This window comes from Brachypodium distachyon, chromosome 3 (assembly GCF_000005505.3).
Source record: "Brachypodium distachyon strain Bd21 chromosome 3, Brachypodium_distachyon_v3.0, whole genome shotgun sequence".
NCBI lineage: Eukaryota > Viridiplantae > Streptophyta > Magnoliopsida > Poales > Poaceae > Brachypodium > Brachypodium distachyon.
Genome location: NC_016133.3, coordinates 33,629,977 through 33,648,760, shown reverse-complemented (window position 1 = coordinate 33,648,760; position 18,784 = coordinate 33,629,977). Strand labels below are relative to the sequence as shown.

The 18,784-nt window shown below is 46.5% G+C and overlaps 3 protein-coding genes across 3 annotated transcripts; 1 reads left to right on the top strand and 2 right to left on the bottom strand.

Moving 5' to 3' along the window:
* Positions 1–432: 432 nt before the first annotated feature.
* On the top strand, positions 433–7,334 carry LOC100821936 (phospholipase D gamma 1). Its single transcript, XM_010236629.3, has 10 exons — positions 433–2,309; positions 2,657–2,773; positions 3,258–3,452; positions 3,736–3,984; positions 4,069–4,137; positions 4,219–4,366; positions 4,558–4,706; positions 4,808–4,969; positions 5,923–6,120; positions 6,521–7,334. The coding sequence occupies exons 1-10, from the start codon at positions 696–698 to the stop codon at positions 6,812–6,814; spliced, it is 3,195 nt and encodes a 1,064-aa protein (XP_010234931.2). The 5' UTR covers positions 433–695; the 3' UTR covers positions 6,815–7,334.
* A 443-nt stretch (positions 7,335–7,777) lies between these two features.
* Positions 7,778–10,242, bottom strand: LOC100839838 (protein HOTHEAD). The gene is made up of 4 exons (XM_003574177.4): positions 9,932–10,242; positions 9,212–9,853; positions 8,151–9,126; positions 7,778–8,066 (listed from the first exon to the last, which is right to left on the bottom strand). The coding sequence occupies exons 1-4, from the start codon at positions 10,020–10,022 to the stop codon at positions 8,024–8,026; spliced, it is 1,752 nt and encodes a 583-aa protein (XP_003574225.1). The 5' UTR covers positions 10,023–10,242; the 3' UTR covers positions 7,778–8,023.
* Positions 10,243–17,082: 6,840 nt separating this feature from the next.
* Positions 17,083–18,513, bottom strand: LOC100821016. Its single transcript, XM_010236627.3, has one exon. It carries the CDS (start codon positions 18,147–18,149, stop codon positions 17,799–17,801), a length of 351 nt encoding a protein of 116 aa, XP_010234929.1. The 5' UTR covers positions 18,150–18,513; the 3' UTR covers positions 17,083–17,798.
* Between the last annotated feature and the right edge of the window lie 271 nt (positions 18,514–18,784).

The window sequence follows — 18,784 nt, the reverse complement described above, 5'->3', positions numbered from 1 at the left end:
ATATTTTGACAACAATTTAGGATCGGAGGGAGTAATATCTTTTGCTGGTTAGTCTAAAAAATTGGACAGTGAACAAAGAACAAAGAGAGTACTCCATACTTTATTCTCATCACAAACTCACAAATTCGTGCCAAATTCAGGGTTCATACTTGGGCTAAAATAATCAGATTGACCCAGCAAACCACTTTAAGTTATGAATCCAACGAGAGCCTTCGCTGCAGGTCATGATTCCACCTTTCAGAAGAAAGAAGGAGAAAGAGTTCATCCCTACTAACCCATAATATAATCACCTTGATTGATCCAATCACGTCACGTAACCTTCCAGGAGAGGCTGACTCCCCGGCCCCACGTGCATATGCATATCGTACAAGCCTCGGACGTCAGAATCGAGGCGTGGTTCGGAAGCAGATCGAGGAATCCACGAACCGGTCAACGTCGGAAACGTCCACACAACCCATCCTGGCGGCCGGGCGGGCGGAAGCGGAATCCAACTGGCCGCCGTCCCGGGCCCGGCCAACCCCAACGACCGTGTTTCTGTTTCCCCCCGATTTCGATCGCATTTTCCTTTCCATCCCACCGTCGTGCTGGTCTGGTCGCCGCCCACGACTCTTCCCCGTCCATATTCACGCCACCGCCGCCCCCATTTCTAACCAGACCAACTTGCTGACCCGAGGTGTTGGCGGAGGCGGTTGGCGATGGAGGGAAGCAACCACGGGGGGCAAGGGCAGCCGCGGCAGCACCAGTACCACCAGTACCCGCCGCATCCGCATCCGCATCAGCAGCCGGAGCCCTACCCGTACCCCTACCAGTACCAGCAGTACCCGCCGCCGTACGCCGCGCCGCCGGCGTCCCACTGCCTCGCGCCGTCGCCCACCTTCCCAGCCTACTCCCCGGCGCCGCCGCAGCAGCAGCAGTTCGCGCACCACTCCGGCCCGCTCCAGCCCTACCCTCCACCTCCAACGACGCACCAGCACCAAGCGTACCCTCCGCATCCGCACTCGCAGCTGCAGCATGAGTACCCGCATGAGTACCCGCCGCAGCCGCAGCAGCACGAGTACCCGCCGCAACCGCAGCACGCGTACCCTCCGCCGCCTTCTCCCTCGCCGTACGGCTACGACCCTTCTCCGGCGTACCCCTCCCCCTACCCGAGCCCGGGGCTCTCCCCCAGCTCCAGCTTCCACCACCAGCAGCAGCCCCATGCCCACGGTCATGCCTCGGCCCCCGAATCCCCCGCCGCGTCTGCGCCGCACTACCCCATCGCCGATGTGCTCGCAAACATGCGCCTCTCCGACCGCGCCGACTACGCGCCGCCGGCTGTGTCCTCCCCATCCGTCCTGCCGCCTTCTGCCTCCTTCCCGAGCAGCGGAAGTAGCCACGGCGGTCGGATGCAGATGGTGCCGTACGGCGCCGCCGCGGGAGGGTCGCAGCATGGCGGCGTGAGGGCGTCGCTCAAGGTTGTGCTGCTTCACGGCAGCCTCGATATCTGGGTGCACGAGGCGAGGAACCTCCCCAACAAGGACATGTTCTCCAAGAGGGTCGGAGACCTCCTCGGACCGCGCCTCACCGGCTCCGTCAGTGGCAAGATGTCCAGCGCCTCAATGACAAGCGACCCCTACGTCACCATCCAGGTCTCCTACGCCACCGTTGCTCGCACCTACGTTGTTCCGAACAGCGAGAACCCGGTCTGGGCGCAGAACTTCCTCGTGCCCGTCGGGCATGAGGCTGCTGAGGTTGAGTTTGTTGTCAAAGACAGTGACATCTTTGGCGCTCAGCTCATTGGCGCTGTGGCCATCCCTGCTGAGAAGCTCCTTTCTGGGGAGAAGATCGAGGATGTCTTCCCCGTGCTCGAGCCCAATGGCAAGCCGTGCGCTCGAGATGCTGTACTGCGCCTTTCCATACAGTACATCCCAGTGGCTCGCCTTGCGATGTACCACCATGGTGTCATTGCTGGTCCGGACTGCCTTGGAGTGCCCAATACTTACTTCCCACTGCGCCGTGGCATGAGGGTGACCCTTTATCAGGATGCACATGTGCCGGATGGTTGTCTACCGGATATATGGCTTGATCATGGATTGCGCTACCAACACGGTCAATGCTGGCGTGACATGTACAATGCCATAAGCCAAGCACGGCGGTTGATTTACATTGTGGGCTGGTCAGTTTTCCACACGATCCATCTCATAAGGGACGAAGGTGGGAAGGTGCCGTCACTTGGGGACCTGTTGAAGATGAAGTCCCAGGAAGGTGTTAGGGTGTTGCTGCTTGTATGGGATGATCCAACATCACGGAGTATTCTCGGCTTTAAGATGGTACGTACTCTTCAGAGTTCAAAACTTCTGTTTTGAGGTCTGTACACTACACGAGCAACATAATTTTGCATGCAAACTGATAATTTATGATACATCCAGTATTCTAATTGCTGTTATCTCTTTTCGGATGTTAAGCTGCTCAGTTGATTAAGTGGCTGTTTCTGCAGAATACCAATATATCCGTGTCTATCAAGTCAAAGGATTTGCTAAAATATCTATATGCATATTGTTTATTGAGAGAATATTTGTTCAACTATTGCCCATAGTTTCTATGGATGTTTTTGTTAGATACTTGTACCGTATGTGATCCTATATTTCCTGACATTGAATTATTGATATACTTCTAGGATGGATTCATGGGCACACGAGATGAGGAAACACGTCGATTTTTCAAGCACTCTTCTGTTCAAGTGTTGCTTTGCCCAAGATCTGCTGGGAAACGTCACAGCTGGGTGAAACAACAGGTTATTCCTATTGTGATGCATGCAAGCTTATCCATTATAATACTCCCTCCGTCCCATATTAAGTGCCGAAATATTACATGTATCTAGACGTATTTTACTATATAGGTACACCCATATTTAGACAAATTTGAGTCACTTAATATGGGACGGAGGGAGTATATCATTTGTTGGGTCATGGAGAGTATTATGTTCACTGCACCTATTGAGGCTTTAGTTTGTCTACCAGCCATACATGTTTTCAGAATAATCTTAGGATCTTACTACTTTACCGGTAAAATAAGATATATATTATAGTATCACAAAATGCAATTATTCAAGCTTGTAAGAACTTCTGCTCCGTTTATGTTTCTTGAATGGATTGCGGCCGCGGGTTTTCGCGGGCGGGTGGGAGAAAAAAATTGCAACTATTTATTTTACCAAGTAATCTTGTACTGTAGAAATTTGTAGTGTCATTTATTTAACGTATGAAGGTCTTCAAAACCAGGAAACGGGAACCATATTTACTCATCATCAGAAAACAGTTATTGTGGATGCTGATGCTGGCAATTATAGAAGAAAAATAATTGCTTTTGTTGGAGGTCTTGATTTGTGTGGTGGGCGCTATGATACACCGGAGCATCCTCTGTTTCGGACTCTTCAGACCTCGCACAAGGAGGACTATTACAATCCGAACTTTGCTGTAAGTGCCTCATTCATTTGTCATATAATCGTATCTCGAAGCCTTTTATTAGTTCATAATAAATCGAAGCCTTTTGTACAATTTTCTTTTACTTCTGTCTTGGTTCAGTTTCTCGTGTAACAATTACTGGATTATTAGTTTTTGATAGTACGAACCTTTTGTGATGTTGCCTTCTTAATCATGAAAAGAACATCATCTTATGTTATGAAGAATAGTTGCATCTCCCCAATTCTCAGTTTATTTTTGTCGCTGCTCTGAAAGTGTACCTCCTTGTCATGTCCAGGCAGTTGATGCCCGTGGCCCAAGGGAACCATGGCACGACTTGCATTCCAGGATTGACGGTCCAGCAGCTTATGATGTTCTGCAGAATTTTGAGGAGCGTTGGTACAAGGCCTCCAAACGCCATGGGATTAAAAAGCTGGCAAAATCAAATGATGATGCACTTCTAAGGATTGAACGAATACCTGACATTATAAACATTCATGATGCTATATATTTTAGCGACAATGACCCTGAGACATGGCATGTTCAGGTAGTTGCAGGACTTGCTAATGGGAGAACCAAAATGTTCTTGTTTTAACTCAGGCACCTAACTCTCTTTTACTGTGAAATTCAGGTGTTTCGATCTATTGATTCAAACTCTGCCAAGGGATTTCCCAAGGATCCACGAGAAGCAACCAAGATGGTAACTGATAGTGGAAACACCTGGCAACATTATTTTTGCATATTGCGCTTTTGACTAACACACTTGTGTTTTGGTTGACAGAATCTTGTTTGTGGGAAGAATGTACTAATTGATATGAGCATACATACAGCTTATGTTAATGCCATCAGGGGAGCCCAACACTTTATTTATATTGAGAATCAGTACTTCATCGGTTCTTCATTTAATTGGGATTCTAACAAAGATATCGGTAAGCATGTAGTCTAGATTTCTCCTTTTCTTCTTTTATATGAACTAATGAACAATCACCCAGCAATCAACGAAATCACTGCACAGTCCAAGTTTATTCATTGTTTGATTGTGCATCCATCTAAAGGAAATGCAGAATATACCAAACTCTTTAATTGGTCCTAACTCATGATTGTAATCATTGTCTTTCAGGGGCTAATAATTTGGTACCAATTGAAATTGCTCTAAAAATTGCAAACAAGATTAAGGCGAATGAGAGGTTTTCTGCTTACATAGTGCTTCCTATGTGGCCTGAGGGCAACCCAACTGGTGCTCCTACACAAAGAATTCTTTACTGGCAGGTTCGATTGAGCACCTCTGTTTGTGCCTAATTCGTCCCGATAGAGCACACTCATTCTAATTATAGTGTAATCGCATCTTTTATCTTCCTCTCATATTGTAGAACAAAACAATGCAAATGATGTACGAGACAATATATAGGGCCTTGAAAGAAGTAGGTCTTGATGATATATATGAGCCTCAGGATTACTTGAACTTCTTTTGTCTTGGTAATCGTGAAGTTGATGACAGCCCTAGCACACCAAGTACTGCAAATAATCCTCAGGTGTGAGATCTCTCTTATTTTCCTTTGAAGTTTTAGCATACTATGCTGGGGATCCCTTGTACTTTTGTTTTGTTTTGGTAAGGTTGAACTGTTTTAGTTCATGTCGTTATAGAGAATAGACTAGTTAACACAAGTTAACCTTATGTGACCTTCGTATGGGCTCAGCTTGAGAATTCTCTGTTTTTTTTGCGCAAAGTACTGGCATGCTTCACAATCTCGAAGCTTCAGTTCCTTTCTATCTCTTGCTCTCTTGCTTCACTAGTTTTAAAGGAGCTTTATGGAAGGTCTTTTATTTGGTCATGAATGAAGACCAAATGGCGTTCATATGCATAAATTCTCTTTCAGGTGTAGATGCTGCTTGAAAATTTAGGTTTTCGTCACTTTCGCACTTTGTTTAACTAGTAACTGTGTACGTGCACTGCACGTGTCAACTAATACAGGAAAAATTGTGGGTGCGATGTTCAAATGATTGGAGTAATTTTAAAGTATCAGATTTGTAATTAATTGAGGGTTTCCATAATTAATTGAAAGCTTTCCAATTGGTAGCGATTTAATGGGATTGATTTGTAATTAATAGGGTTTCATAATTGGTGGGGTCAGGGCAAATGCTTAGACCAGTGGCATTGGTAGGTAACTAAAACATGATGTACATCATACATCAATGAAGCGACATGGGACGTTGGATTTGGCTGGTTGGATGACTGACATCTTTTTGATCCGCGACGACTCGTGCTTCCAATAGTAGCAGAGATATGAGACGTTTGGACGAACGACTGGAGTGATTTGTTTTAGTTTTTTTTTTGACCCGGTGATTTGTTTTAGTTGTGTTGATGCTGTACCAAAAGGTTGCATTATTTTTAGAATACTTTGAACTTTTCACAGTATTTTAGTTGTACTTGCTTTTATGCAATCTCTGACCTTTGGCATGAAAATAATTGGTACTCGCTATTCAGGAACAAGCTAGGAAAAATAGGAGATTCATGGTTTATGTACATTCAAAAGGCATGATCGTAGATGATGAATATGTGATTATTGGATCAGCTAATATAAACCAGAGGTCCATGGAAGGGATCAGAGATACTGAGATTGCAATGGGAGCATATCAACCACAGTATACATGGGCAAATAAGATTTCTGCCCCCCGTGGACAGGTAAGAGTCATGTTTTAAGCTCGGTTTGCTGTACCACGAAAGACAGAGTTGTTCTTTTGAGCTCATATTTTGAGATTTTGACCATAGGTTTTGTGGCTCGTTTATTTTTTACATTCTGGACATGTAACTATCTCCGATAAGCCAATATAAATTTACCTTTTCTTATTATATATTAGAATATTAAGCGCGCAATGATACATAAATATTTCTCATGAGTCATGACATACACTTTGTATGTGAAATATATAAAATACTTTTGTGCACATTCTTATACAGCAAGTACAAAAATTTGGGAGGGAGTATAATAGGTGTATTTATTTCATGTTTTGCGGTTCTAATATATTTATGATATATTTCATCGAATCATAGTATAAATCAAGTTCGTTGATTTCTCATGTAGATTTACGGCTACAGAATGTCTCTCTGGGCTGAGCATATTGGAGCTATCGAGGATGGTTTTAATCATCCAGAGAGCCTAGAATGCATGAGGCGGGTTCGGCATCTAGGTGAACAGAACTGGGATCAGTTCATTGCCAATGATGTTACTGAAATGAGAGGCCACCTGCTGAAGTACCCTGTAAGTGTTGACCGTAAAGGCAAGGTGAAACCGTTGCCAGGTTGTACGACATTCCCAGACATGGGCGGAAACATTTGTGGCTCTTTTGTTGCTATCCAAGAAAACCTCACAATATGAATATTGATTATGCAAGTATACAATTGCTAGTTGACATCTGGGGTGTGCTGGACAACAAAGACGGTAATAGGCAAGTAGCACTTTCTGGTTACTGATAACATGGATAGGGAGAATTTTGCAAGTTTATTTCCCCACGTAATTTGTGCCTTCTTTATTATTTGTCTTCATATTCTTTGTACATGTATTTGGTCCCTGTATAGAGATAAGAGAATGATGCCAGATTCTTGTGTAGGGAGCATCACGTTTATAGTACTCCCTCCGTTCCATAATTCTTGTCTCGAATTTGTCCAAAAATGAATGTATCTATTCTTAAAAAGCGTTTAGATACATGTAATATTTCGACAAGAATTATGGAACGGAGGGAGTATGTAGCAACCACCAACAAAGAGATACAACCATGTAAATCTAGGAAATGAAATTTCTAGTGTAAATGGATCCTGCGTAGTATTCTGAAGTATTGTTTGACCTTGATTTGTGACCGGATTAACCGATTTGAAGTCTGAAGTAGAGCTTTTCTTTACTGGTGGCTTGTGTTCGGTTAGCCTGCGTTAAGCACAACTTTTCTGGGCAGTGCTTGCTCCAGGCCCCTTTATTTGTTATGTTTCCTGTTTTGTTTGTTTAAGACTGGTTGTAATGTCACTTTGGTGTTTTCTTTTAATGTCACATTGTGTTAAAAAAAGTGCCACTCAGCCTCCCAGGAGCCAAAACGTCAGGACTCAAGAGCCCACCAAGAGATACCACGGTACACTGTGTAAATCAAGGAAACGAAAATTTTCTTGTAAATGAATTCTGCGAAGTATTCTGAAGTGATGTTGGACCTTTGGTTTCGTGATTTTCAGTTACTGTTTTGTTATCCACGGAAATTGGTCCCTGGAATATTGGCCTCCGACCTCCGTTTGTTCATTTTTAAAGCAGTGTTGCTCGAAGCATCCTTCCACGTTGCTGAAATTTCATTTGCTGTATTTCTTCAACATTGCTTCTGCGACGGAAGTTTTTCCTTTTTATTTTGCAATGTTCGGCAATTCATATCAAGGGATTCAGAATCAACAAACAGGTACTAAGCCTATGCCTAGAAGAGTAAAATTTCAGTGGAAAAATAAAATAAACAAATCTGTTCTAAACCAGGTACCTCCAAATACAATTTTTTCGGTTTGGATTACATGGAAATTTGGCGCCTAGGCATTCCTGAAATATATATGTCTTGATTGATCACTTCCTCCATCTCTCGGCCTGAATCTTCACTCCCATATACCTGTGCAGATTCAGAACACTAGTGTTTTTACTCAAGGTCATTCAGATCAACACAACTAATCATTTCAGACTTCGACGAGTTTACCTGCCGAGCATCATGACGGTGGCCTGCGGGTTGGTGCCGGGGGAGTACCTGAAGGTGGAGCTGTCGATGACCCTGAGCCCCCTTACCCCAAACACCCGGTAATCGTCGTCGACGACGGCGCCGACATGGCAGCCGCCGTGGTAGTGCCAGATGGTCATGACGGTCTCCCTGCAGTACTGCTCGGGCGACCTGGAGTCGTTGGCGTGCCGCGGCAGCAGGTTCACGGGGAAGTTCGCCGAGTCGCTGAAGATGGACTCCACGGAGGCGTTGGAGTAGGTGAAGTTCGAAAAGGCACGCGACGCGATCACACGCTCGATCGTCTGGATCCCCCGCACGCACCGCTCCAGGTCCTCCGCCTCCTGGAAGTAGTTGAACAGCACCGCCGGGTTGGCCCTCGGGTCCGTGGTCCGGAGCTCGACGTGCCCCGTGGAGACCGGCCCGAGGATCTTCTCCAGGATGAAGCCGCCCCGGAACGCGCGCCGGTCGAGCCGCCGCATGGCGTCCGCCGCGCGCTGCAGCGCCTCGGGCGTCCTCTGCTTGGGCGGCAGCGTGCCGAGCTGCCCGGTCTGAGGAGAGAAGAGGCCGAAGCTGGCGGCGAGGCGGCGGGCGCTGTCGGAGACCGGGATGCCGAACTCCGAGCCGCTGACGCCCTCGATGAAGCTGCCGGACTTGGTGATGCCGACGACCTGCACCAGGGAGAGGCCCACGGGCACCGGCGACGGGATGAACACCGAGTTCATGGGGTTGTCGGCGACGCCCTGCCCGACCATGGGCTGGTCGACCAGGGCCTGGATGCCGTGGGCCTCCAGGTGCGCCTGCGGGCCCACGCCGCTCAGCATCAGCAGCTGCGGGCTCCCCAGCGTCCCGGCCGCCAGGATCACCTCGTTCTTGGCCCCGTCACGGAGGTACACCCGGTGCTGCACCCCCAGCGGGTCCCCGAACACCACCCCGTACGCCACCGGGTACGGAACGCCCTCTACAGTAGTGTCACGGCACAAAAATAAGTCGTTCTTACTTCTTTCTGCGTAGTTCGACATGAAATTAGGATCATGAAAGAGTACCTTGGCTTCTGAAGAGGATCCGTGACACGGTGGCGTAGAGCACGACGGTGAGGCCCCTGGGCCTGGCGTGCCGTAGGAAGTCGGCGGCCGTGTGCCGCTGGCCGTTGCCGTCGAAGATGGTGCCCCCGATCTTGGTCCCCGTGACATGATCAAACGTGAAGCCGTTATCCGGCGTGACGCCGGCCTCGAGCAGCGCGTCCCGCAGAGCCGCCTGCCACGGCGGCACGCCTGGCCGGAACACGAGCGCGCGCTCCACCCAGCGGTAGGACGAGTTCACCAGCCTGGGGTCCCACCCGGCGGTGCGCACGTACTCGTTGCTGGCGCGCGTGTAGAAGCCCGCGTTGAGGCAGCTCCCTCCGCCAAGCACCCTGGCGCGGGCGTTCACCACCCCGTCTTCCGAAACGAACCGCTGCGCCGGGGACGCCGGGGACGTGTCCGCCAGCGCGTCCGTGAAGTGCTCCTGGCTCGACATGTTGGCGTGCGGCAGCCCGCCCCGCTCCAGGAGGAGCACCCGCGAGTGCTCCGACAGCGTCGCCGCCAGCGGGCACCCCGACGTGCCCCCGCCCACGATGATGTAGTTGAAGTGCGACACCAGCGGCGCGTCCGATGCGTGCTGCACGAACCGCAGGTTCTCCAGTCGCTCTGCACGCACGAATGAGACACGTTAATCGTGAGTCGTGACAACTTAAGAAACACGGAAGGCAGAATATATGTACGCACCGTCCTCCGAGAGGGCGACGGGGCAGAGCGAGCCGAGTAAGACGGCGGCGGCGAGCACCAGCGCCGCCGAGATCGCGCGGCAAAGTGCCATTTTTGCGCCGGCGGATTAGGTGAACCTTATTCCGCTTCAGAGACGCGAAATGTTTGCTGAGTTTATAAACCCCAAGTTCGCGCGCGGGTAGATCGGGAGTAGATGTGTTGAATAATGCGGAGACGGTTCGCAAGTGCAAAGAACTGCTGCAGGAGCCTTAGAAAAGGAAATGGATGGTTATTTCAGACGGCGATGCATTGGTTGTGAAATGCACTAGTGATGGACTGCTTAGACAAAGGGAGTTTACTTACCAATCTTGAGATTGTTCCGCACATGCACCTTAGAAAAAGAGAAGTATATGATACTATGAAGCAAGAAAGCACACATGACCCTAGACGAATTTCCACCAGCTAACTTACGGTCGCCGTTGTTATGAACGCGACAAGCAACAATGAAAAACGAAGAAAAATTCCTAGCACAATGACACACGGATTTAACGTGAAAAACCCTCTCAAACAACGAGAGGGAAAACCTCGGGTGCCAGCTAGCGAAACTTCACTATATGGGAGTGTTTACAATGCCTGGGAGATTTCACGAACTCAACTCGTGCGAACTCGGTCCAAAACGGCGGTTTACAATAGGTAAATATAGCAGGAGCATTAGGGCAACTCAGATCCGTAACGTGCACACCAAAAGTTCCGGTTGGAGGCGGAAGTTCCGCATATTCTTGAATATCCGGAAGTTCAGCAGCAAGTTCTGCAATTTTCTGAAAAGTAACAGAGAATATCCGGAGGTTCGGCCGGAAGTTGGGCCGGAAAACTTCCGGCGCCTGGAATGGCCGGAAGTTCCGCTGGAACTTCCGGCCACTGGGATTTGGATCACAATCAACAAACTCCACCTTGAGACAAATTCCTTCTTATAGCAAATTTCTCCTTGTAGCATGAACAACAACAACTCTTGAAACAACAAAGAAAACACTTTCGGCGCCAACAGCCACCAGGGCTAAACAGTTATACCAACTAAGCTTGAGCATAGCTCAAACTTAGCAATAGGAACAGGCTTTGTCATCATATCAGCAGGATTATCATGAATGCTGATCTTGCATACCTTCAATTTACCTTGTGCAACAATGTCGCGAACAAAATGGTACTTGACATCAATGTGCTTGGTTCTCTCATGGAGCATCTGATCCTTAGTAAGGTAAATAACACTTTGACTGTCACAAAACAGGTTAATGCAAGAAATATCTTGACAAAGCTCAGCATATAAACCTTTCAACCAAACAGACTCTTTGCAAGCTTCAGCAATAGCCATATATTCTGCTTCGGTTGTAGATGGAGCAACAACTGGTTGCAGTGTTGCCTTCCAACTCACCGCACATCCACCTACCGTGAACAAATAATCTGTGAGGGATCTCCTCTTATCCAAGTCGGCAGAAAAATCTGAATCCACATAGCCAGCGAGTTCCTCATCAGTCTTGCCAAACTTCAAGCAAACATTGGATGTGCCACAGAGGTACCTGAAAATCCACTGAACAGCTTTCCGATGTTCTTTACCGATATTAGCCATGTAACGACTGACCAAACTCATAACATATGATAAATCAGGACGTGAACAAACCATGGCATACATCAAGGAACAAACAGCACTAGAATAGGGAACTCGTGACATATACTCAATATCTTCATCAGAAATAGGACATTGCAACGCTAACAACTTGAAATGAGATGCAATAAGAGTACTAACACACTTTGCATCATGCATATTAAAAGGTGAAGTACTTTCTCAATGTAACTTTGCTGACTAGGAAATAGCAACCTAGATTTTCTGTCCCTTTTAATTTTTATACCTAGGATTTTCTTAGCAGCACCAAGATCTTTCATCTCAAATTCACTACTTAGTTGTGCCTTCAAAATAGTGATTATTTTCATGCTCTTAGCAGCAATTAACATATCATCAACATATAACAGCAAGTATATGGGTGATCCATCAACAAATTTAATGTAGACACAACTGTCATACTGAGATCTACTAAAGCCACGTGAGATCATAAATGAATCTAACCTTTTATACCACTGTCTATGAGATTGTTTCAAACCATAAAGGGACTTCTTCAACTTACACACAAACTCCTCTTACCAGGAACTATGAACCCTTCAGGTTGGTCCATGTATATTTCCTACTCAAGCTCTCCATGCAAAAATACAGTATTCACATCTAACTGCTCAAGCTCAAGCTCAAGATCATGCATAGCAACAATACAAAAGAAAGTACGGATGGAACTATGCTTTACCACTGGAGAGAACACATCATTATAATCAATACCTGGTATTTGACTGAAACTTTTTGCCACTAATCTTGCCTTAAACCTCATAGAATCATTAGGAGACAAACCCTCTTTTCTTTTGAAGATTCACTTACAGCGAACGGCCTTTTTTTGTTTAGGCAAGGGCACAACATCCCATGTGTCATTATTCTCAAGAGATTGCATCTCCTCTTGCATGACAGACAACCACTTCACACGGTCGCCGGAAACAACTGCTTCATTATATGTGGCCGGTTCACTATCATGCTCCACATGTTCTGCACAACTCAAAACATAATAAACAAGATCACACTCTTCAATTAAACGTGGGCGAGGACCTTTATTCCTTTTTGGACGGTCAGCTGCAATAGACCGTGTGGGTTGCTGCAAAACAAGTGATGAGGGTGGAACAATATCATCATTATTATCATCATTGTTTCCATCATCATTACCCTTATCAACCTGAGCATCATCGTTGTCAACAATTTCATCAACGTGCTTCACCTGCACTCTAAGTCTCCTCTTCAATGCGAGAGGAGTAAGTGGACAAAGTATCATGATACATAACTTTTTCATTAAAGACAACATTCCTGCTCAGCAAAATCTTTTTAGCTTCAGGATTCCACAACCTGAAAGGTTTAACTCCAGAACCATAGCCAAGAAAAATACACTTAATAGCTCTAGGGTCTAGATTTCCATTATCAACGTGAGCATAAGCGGTGCAACCGAAAACTCTCAACAGTGAATAATCAGCAGGTGTACCAGACCATACCTCAATGGGAGTTTTTTTGTCAAGTGGAATAGAAGGTGACCTGTTTATGAGGTAGCATGCGGTGGAAGCTGCCTCAGCCCAAAAACGCCTGCTCAAACCTGCATTGGACAGCATGCAATGGGCCCTCGATACGATGGTTCTGTTCATGCGCTCAGCCACGCCATTTTGATGTGGAGTACGGGCAACCCTCTAGTGCCTAATCACACCATCATTGCTAAAAAACTCCTCAGACGCATCAGAAATAAATTCACCACCATTATCAGTACGCAAATTTTTTGCCTTCTTTTCAGTTTGCTTTTCTACCATAACTTTCCACTTCTTAAAAGCACCAAAAACATCAGATTTGTGTTTCAGAAAATAAGGCCAAACTTTTCTTGAGTAATCATCAATAATGGTAAGCATGTAATTAGCACCACCAATAGAAGTCTTACGGGAGGGTCACCAAACATCAGCATGCACATAATCTAATATGCCTTTGATGTTATGAACGGAAGAAACGAATTTAACCTTTTTGTGCTTACCATAAACGCAGTGCTCACAAAACTCGAGCTTACTCAAATTGCAGCCATTGATCAGCTCTCTCTTGACCAACTCTGCCATCCCATGTTCACTCATATGCCCAAGACGCATATGCCACATATTCGTTTTTGCACAATCATCATAATCATTAGATGTAATGGCAGCAGCAAAACCAAGCAAAGTGCTACCTCTAAGAACATATAATTTGGCAGAATTCATATCACCTATCATGTGAATGAGAGAACCTCTAGATACCTTCAAAAGTTCACGCCCTCCGGCGTACTTGTACCCGTCACAATCCATGGTACTAAGTGAGATCAAATTTCTTGCCATGCTTGGTATGTGCTTCACCTCTTTCAACGTGCGTGTCATGCCATCATGGGTCTTGATCTGAACGGACCCAACGCCAACAATATGACAAGGATTGTCATTGCCCACACGCACAAAATCTCCAGTCTGCACAGACTCATAAGAACTGAACCAATCCTTGTTACAACAAATATGAAAAGAACATGGTGTATCAAGAATCCATTCATCATCACAGGAAATACAAGCGGCAAGAACAGCGAGGCAGTCACCCTCAAAGCTGTCAATGGAAACGACAGCGGCCTTACCAGTACCATCAGATTTATCTTTTGGTTTGTAGGTACCGTTCCTTTTCTCCTTGTTCTGCAGTTTATAACAATCTTCAATGACATGATTATTTTTCTTACAATACCTGCAGAACTTATCTTTTCCACAGGACTTTGAACGAGCTTTTCCGTCCCGGCTCTTATCTCGGTTGCCATAGTTGTTGTTCCTCTGCTCGGTCCTGCCACGAACCTGCAGAACTTCTGCCTTTGACGACGATCCATCGGTCTGCACCATAGACTTCATCTTTTCTTTCTGTCTAAGTGCTTCTAAAACCTCATTAAGGGTTAGAGAGTCATGGCTATAAAGAATTGAATCGCGGAAATTTCTATAGGAACTAGGCAACGAGCATAAGAGTAAGATGGCTAGATCCTCATCATCATACTTAACCTCCAAAGCTTGCAAGTCAGAAACTATCTCTCGAAAAACAGTTATATGAGATACTACCGATCCACCTTCTTGTAGCTTATGGGTGAACAACTTCATCTTTACATGCATCTTACTGGTTAGATCTTTAGACATGCAGATCAATGCCAGTTTCAGCCACAGGGCTGCTGCGGATTTCTCCTCCAACACTTCCTGCAAAATATTATTGGATAGATGAAGTTGAATCAATGACAAAGCCTTACGATCTTTGCGTTCTTCGGCAGTCCACTCCTTTTCATCCTTCTTGCCGAAGGAATCAAGCGCTTCATCCAGATCTGAAGTTTGGGGGAGAATCGCCCGCATCTTCACTTGCCACAACGAGAATCATGTGGTGTAGTCCAGCTGCGGCAGATCGAACTTCAAGGTAGACATGTCGCAAACCCTAGGCAGAAGTTGGGGCTCTGATACCACTTGTTATGAACGCGACAAGCAAGAACGAAGAACGAAGAAGAAATCACAGCACAAGGACACATGGATTTAACGTGTAAAACCCTCTCAAACAATGAGAGAGAAAAACCACGGACGCCAACCAGCGAAACTTCACTATACGGGAGTGTTTACAACGCCTGGGAGATTTCACGAACTCAACTCGTGCGAACTCGGCCCAAAACGGCGGCTTACAAGAGGTATATATAGCAGGAGCATTAGGACAACTCAGATCCGTAACGGGCACACCGGAAGTTCCGGTTGGAGGCCGCAAGTTCCGCATATTCTTGAATATCCGGAAGTTCCGCAGCAAGTTCCGCAATTTCCCGAAAAGTAACAGAGAGCATCCGGAGGTTCGGCCACTGGGATTTGGATCACAATCAATAGCTGTTGTTGTCCTCAAACCGCGGGAGGAGAAAAACAAACCAGACACTTGAGACCCCATGCGAACTTCAAAACACATAGAGCTTTACTTGCCGCAATGGAGACCCAGGGTGAGAGCTGAGAAACATCATTGTTCATTTGTTCTCCATCGGATGCACATAGAGCCTTCGCATGCTTGAATCTTCGCTCCACTAAACCAGAGCAAAAGAAGTCGTAGTGATTCTAATGTGAGCTCAAATCTCATTTTTGTTCTTTTGAAAAAGTCCAATGCATTATGCACCTTGTCCTCTCTCTCTCTCTCTCTCTCTCTCTTTCTCTCTCTCTAAACTACCTATGTTAATACTTCCTACGATCCTAAATTGTTTTCGAAATATTACATGTATCTAGATGCTTTTTAAGAATAGATACATCCATATTAGGACAAATTTGAGTCAAGAATTTAGAATCAGAGGGAGTACCTATGTTCATTTTCTGTGCAACATTCAAACACACCATTGCAAAATTCTCGTGCTTCGAATCCTGTAGAAATTCACCGTACAGTAACTCTAGTGTTGTTGTATCTTTTTTTAGAAACCAAACTTACTCCCCATTCCATTAATTTTCATAACGGAGTACAGAGTCTTCGAGATTATGGAGAGAACGGGAGCAAGAGAGAAAGGGGTTTCTGCAGTATCAAAAAACCCACTGACATGAAAACACATGTCGGAGAATAGTCCATGGAACGGAAACCTCATACCACATCAGAGAGTGGAACATTCTATGTTTTCTAATTTCTACCTCTATGTTTTCTAATATGTACCATCCAAAGGAGCCTTAGCTAGGTGCATTTGTGCAGCAATAATGTTCATCTGATCTTTGTGGAGGGACAGAGACAGGTGAAGTTGCCATTTCATATGGAAATCTCTATTCTTGTTTGTTGGAGCATATGGGGGGCAAGAAATGAGTGCATCTTGAGTAATATCCGGCCCTCGCTGCTCAGATGTAAAAAGATCTTCAAAGATGAGCTGAATCTCATTTTCCATCGAGCTAGAAGAAAGAAATACTCTTAGTTTCAGACTTGGGTAGACTCTTTTAGATAGCTTCCTTTTCTAGCTTCCTTTTTGCCTGATAATCTTTTGTTATCAGCTCTGTAATTATTACTTTCATTTATAAAATTTGCGGTAGATCATTGATCTGTTGTTTTCCCTCAAAAAAAAAAGTTGGATTTTTGTGAACGGTTACCATGAGTTTCAGAGAGGAAGGGTTGCAATAGAACTGTCTTGCGAGGCATCGTGCGACACGATCGATCTGACATGCGTCCACGTAGGCCCCACTGCCCATCTGCTCTCCTTTTCTCGACCTCTCTCTCCCCCATATCTCCTCCTCTCTTACATGTGTCGCTCTGTTTTCCTTTCTCTCTCTGCGTTGTCGCTGCTGTCACGGATCTCGTTGCACGCTGTCTTTGCCACCACGTCACACCGGGAGGGCACCACAGATCTTGTTGCAGGTAAGCTCTCACTGATTCCATTTTTTCACTTACATTTTTTTATTGAATTTGTAAACCAGAAGTTCAAAATTTGATTAGTAGTTTTGAAAACTAAAAGTTGATTACAAACAAGTCAAAAGTGGAGAAAAGTGAATATGGGGAGGATGAAAAAAGTAGGAACAAAAGAAAAATATATGAAAACCAGGCCGAAATCATTGGTCAAAATGCTGCATTGGCGGATCTCGGGTTAACTAGTCACCCTAGTTGTGAGGGAATGTACATTAGCTTAGACAGTTAGTGTCTCTAATACCACTCCATGTCATGTATAAACAATACTATAGACATCATGTAGATTGGTTGGGGTGTCTACGTTCTCGCGACGAGGTTTTGTGTTCGATCTGCGATGAAGCAATGCTAAGGTCTTGGAATGATATTGGACTTCCACGGGTACTTCTTTTTAATCACAGGGCGTGTTCTCTTCCCCGTTAGGACTGAACCTGATGGCATATTAAAAAGAGTGAACGCAAGGACAAGCAAACATCAAACGGCTACATTGCAGTCCCCAAAAGTAGCCGTTGCCTTGAGTCCTTGACTTGTCGCCCCCGTTCCAAAGTCCTGCAGTGCAATTCACAGTTCCTGCAGCCGCGCGGGCAGGCAGGCAACCTTGTCTTGGTTCCTCGGCTAGCAAACAAAGCAAGAAGTGGCCAACTCTGTTTCAGCGATGGAAGGAAGACCTTAATTAAACGGAGAGATCGTTGGGCGAGCAATTTCTTTTTTCTCTTCACAGCCAGTCGGAGATGGTCCATTTCACTTAGCAACATACAATTTCTTGCTCCGGCTCATGCCTTCAAACTCGAGCACGGGTGACGCCGCCGAGAAACAGTGAAGGATTGAGTTTCGCTTGGGTGATCAGCGGTTGGTGGAGGCGGCGCGGAGGCGGGGCGTGATGTTGATGACGAGGCCCGGGAAGACGTCGTCGGGGTCGTGGACGTGCGGGTTGTGCTCCAGGATGTAGGGGTCGCCGCACCGGTCACTGATGCCGTGCAGCGTCTCGCCTTCCCCCACCACGTATATCTCCTCGCACGGCCCCCGCGACTGCAGCCGCGGGCCACGCACCACCACCGCTCCGCGCTCCTCGCCGGCGCCGGCGCCGAGCGAGCTCACCAGCAGCAGCGCCACCACCGACAGCGCGAAGCACCACGAGGCCGCGTCCGCCGCAGCCACCAGCCCCGTCCGCCGCCGCTGCCGCTCCCCCGCCATCACTGGTTCGCTGTCTAGCTCTACGGTCACGTAGCGCGCGGCGTGGTTGCAGCAAATGAAATCAATGGACGGCGATGACGAGGCGAGACAGATGCGGTGGGTTCTTGGCTTTGCTCTGCTCTGCTCTGCTTTGCTTTGTATGTGTGGAGTACTGGGGTTCGTAAGCTAGGAGGTAGAGGGGGTTGTTTATATAGAGAGAGCTACTCTAGTAAAGATGAAGTTGAAGGGCCCATCATCATCCATGGAAGTGGAGTTGGCTGTGATGTGAGAAAGGGAAGGGAAGCACGGCGGGGAACTGGGATAGGGCTTCGGTGGACGCTTTGTTGGCACGAGAGGAAGCTGCAGCAGATGTGTGCTGTCATGTGCTAAGTGCTCCGCATTGAACAGTCTGAACTCCTGGCTAACAAAGAAAAAGGCCAGTGACGGGAAAAGATGCGAGTACGTTACGTTATGGGTCCAGCATAACAACTTGCCACGTCTTGCTTTGTTTTTGCAGGTTGTTTATACAATCAATTGTTTGATGTCAGAGAAAACATGACCCGGTAACAAGCTGAACGCTTGCATTGATCGTGTTGTATGGATGTACCATGGTACTCGGTATGTCTATTATGTGTGGAATGCAATGATTCTGAGAA

Bases quoted from the DNA above. Each gene is read 5' to 3' on its own strand.
- LOC100821936 (XM_010236629.3), top strand. From the start codon at position 696: ATGGAGGGAAGCAACCACGGGGGGCAAGGGCAGCCGCGGCAGCACCAG. The intron at 2,310-2,656 runs GTACGTACTCTT...ATATACTTCTAG, and splicing joins GTATTCTCGGCTTTAAGATG to GATGGATTCATGGGCACACG. The intron at 3,985-4,068 runs GTAGTTGCAGGA...TGTGAAATTCAG, and splicing joins CTGAGACATGGCATGTTCAG to GTGTTTCGATCTATTGATTC.
- LOC100839838 (XM_003574177.4), bottom strand. From the start codon at position 10,022: ATGGCACTTTGCCGCGCGATCTCGGCGGCGCTGGTGCTCGCCGCCGCC. The intron at 9,127-9,211 runs GTACTCTTTCAT...ACACTACTGTAG, and splicing joins GATCCTCTTCAGAAGCCAAG to AGGGCGTTCCGTACCCGGTG. The intron at 8,067-8,150 runs GTAAACTCGTCG...GAATCTGCACAG, and splicing joins ACCGTCATGATGCTCGGCAG to GTATATGGGAGTGAAGATTC.
- LOC100821016 (XM_010236627.3), bottom strand. From the start codon at position 18,149: ATGGCGGGGGAGCGGCAGCGGCGGCGGACGGGGCTGGTGGCTGCGGCG.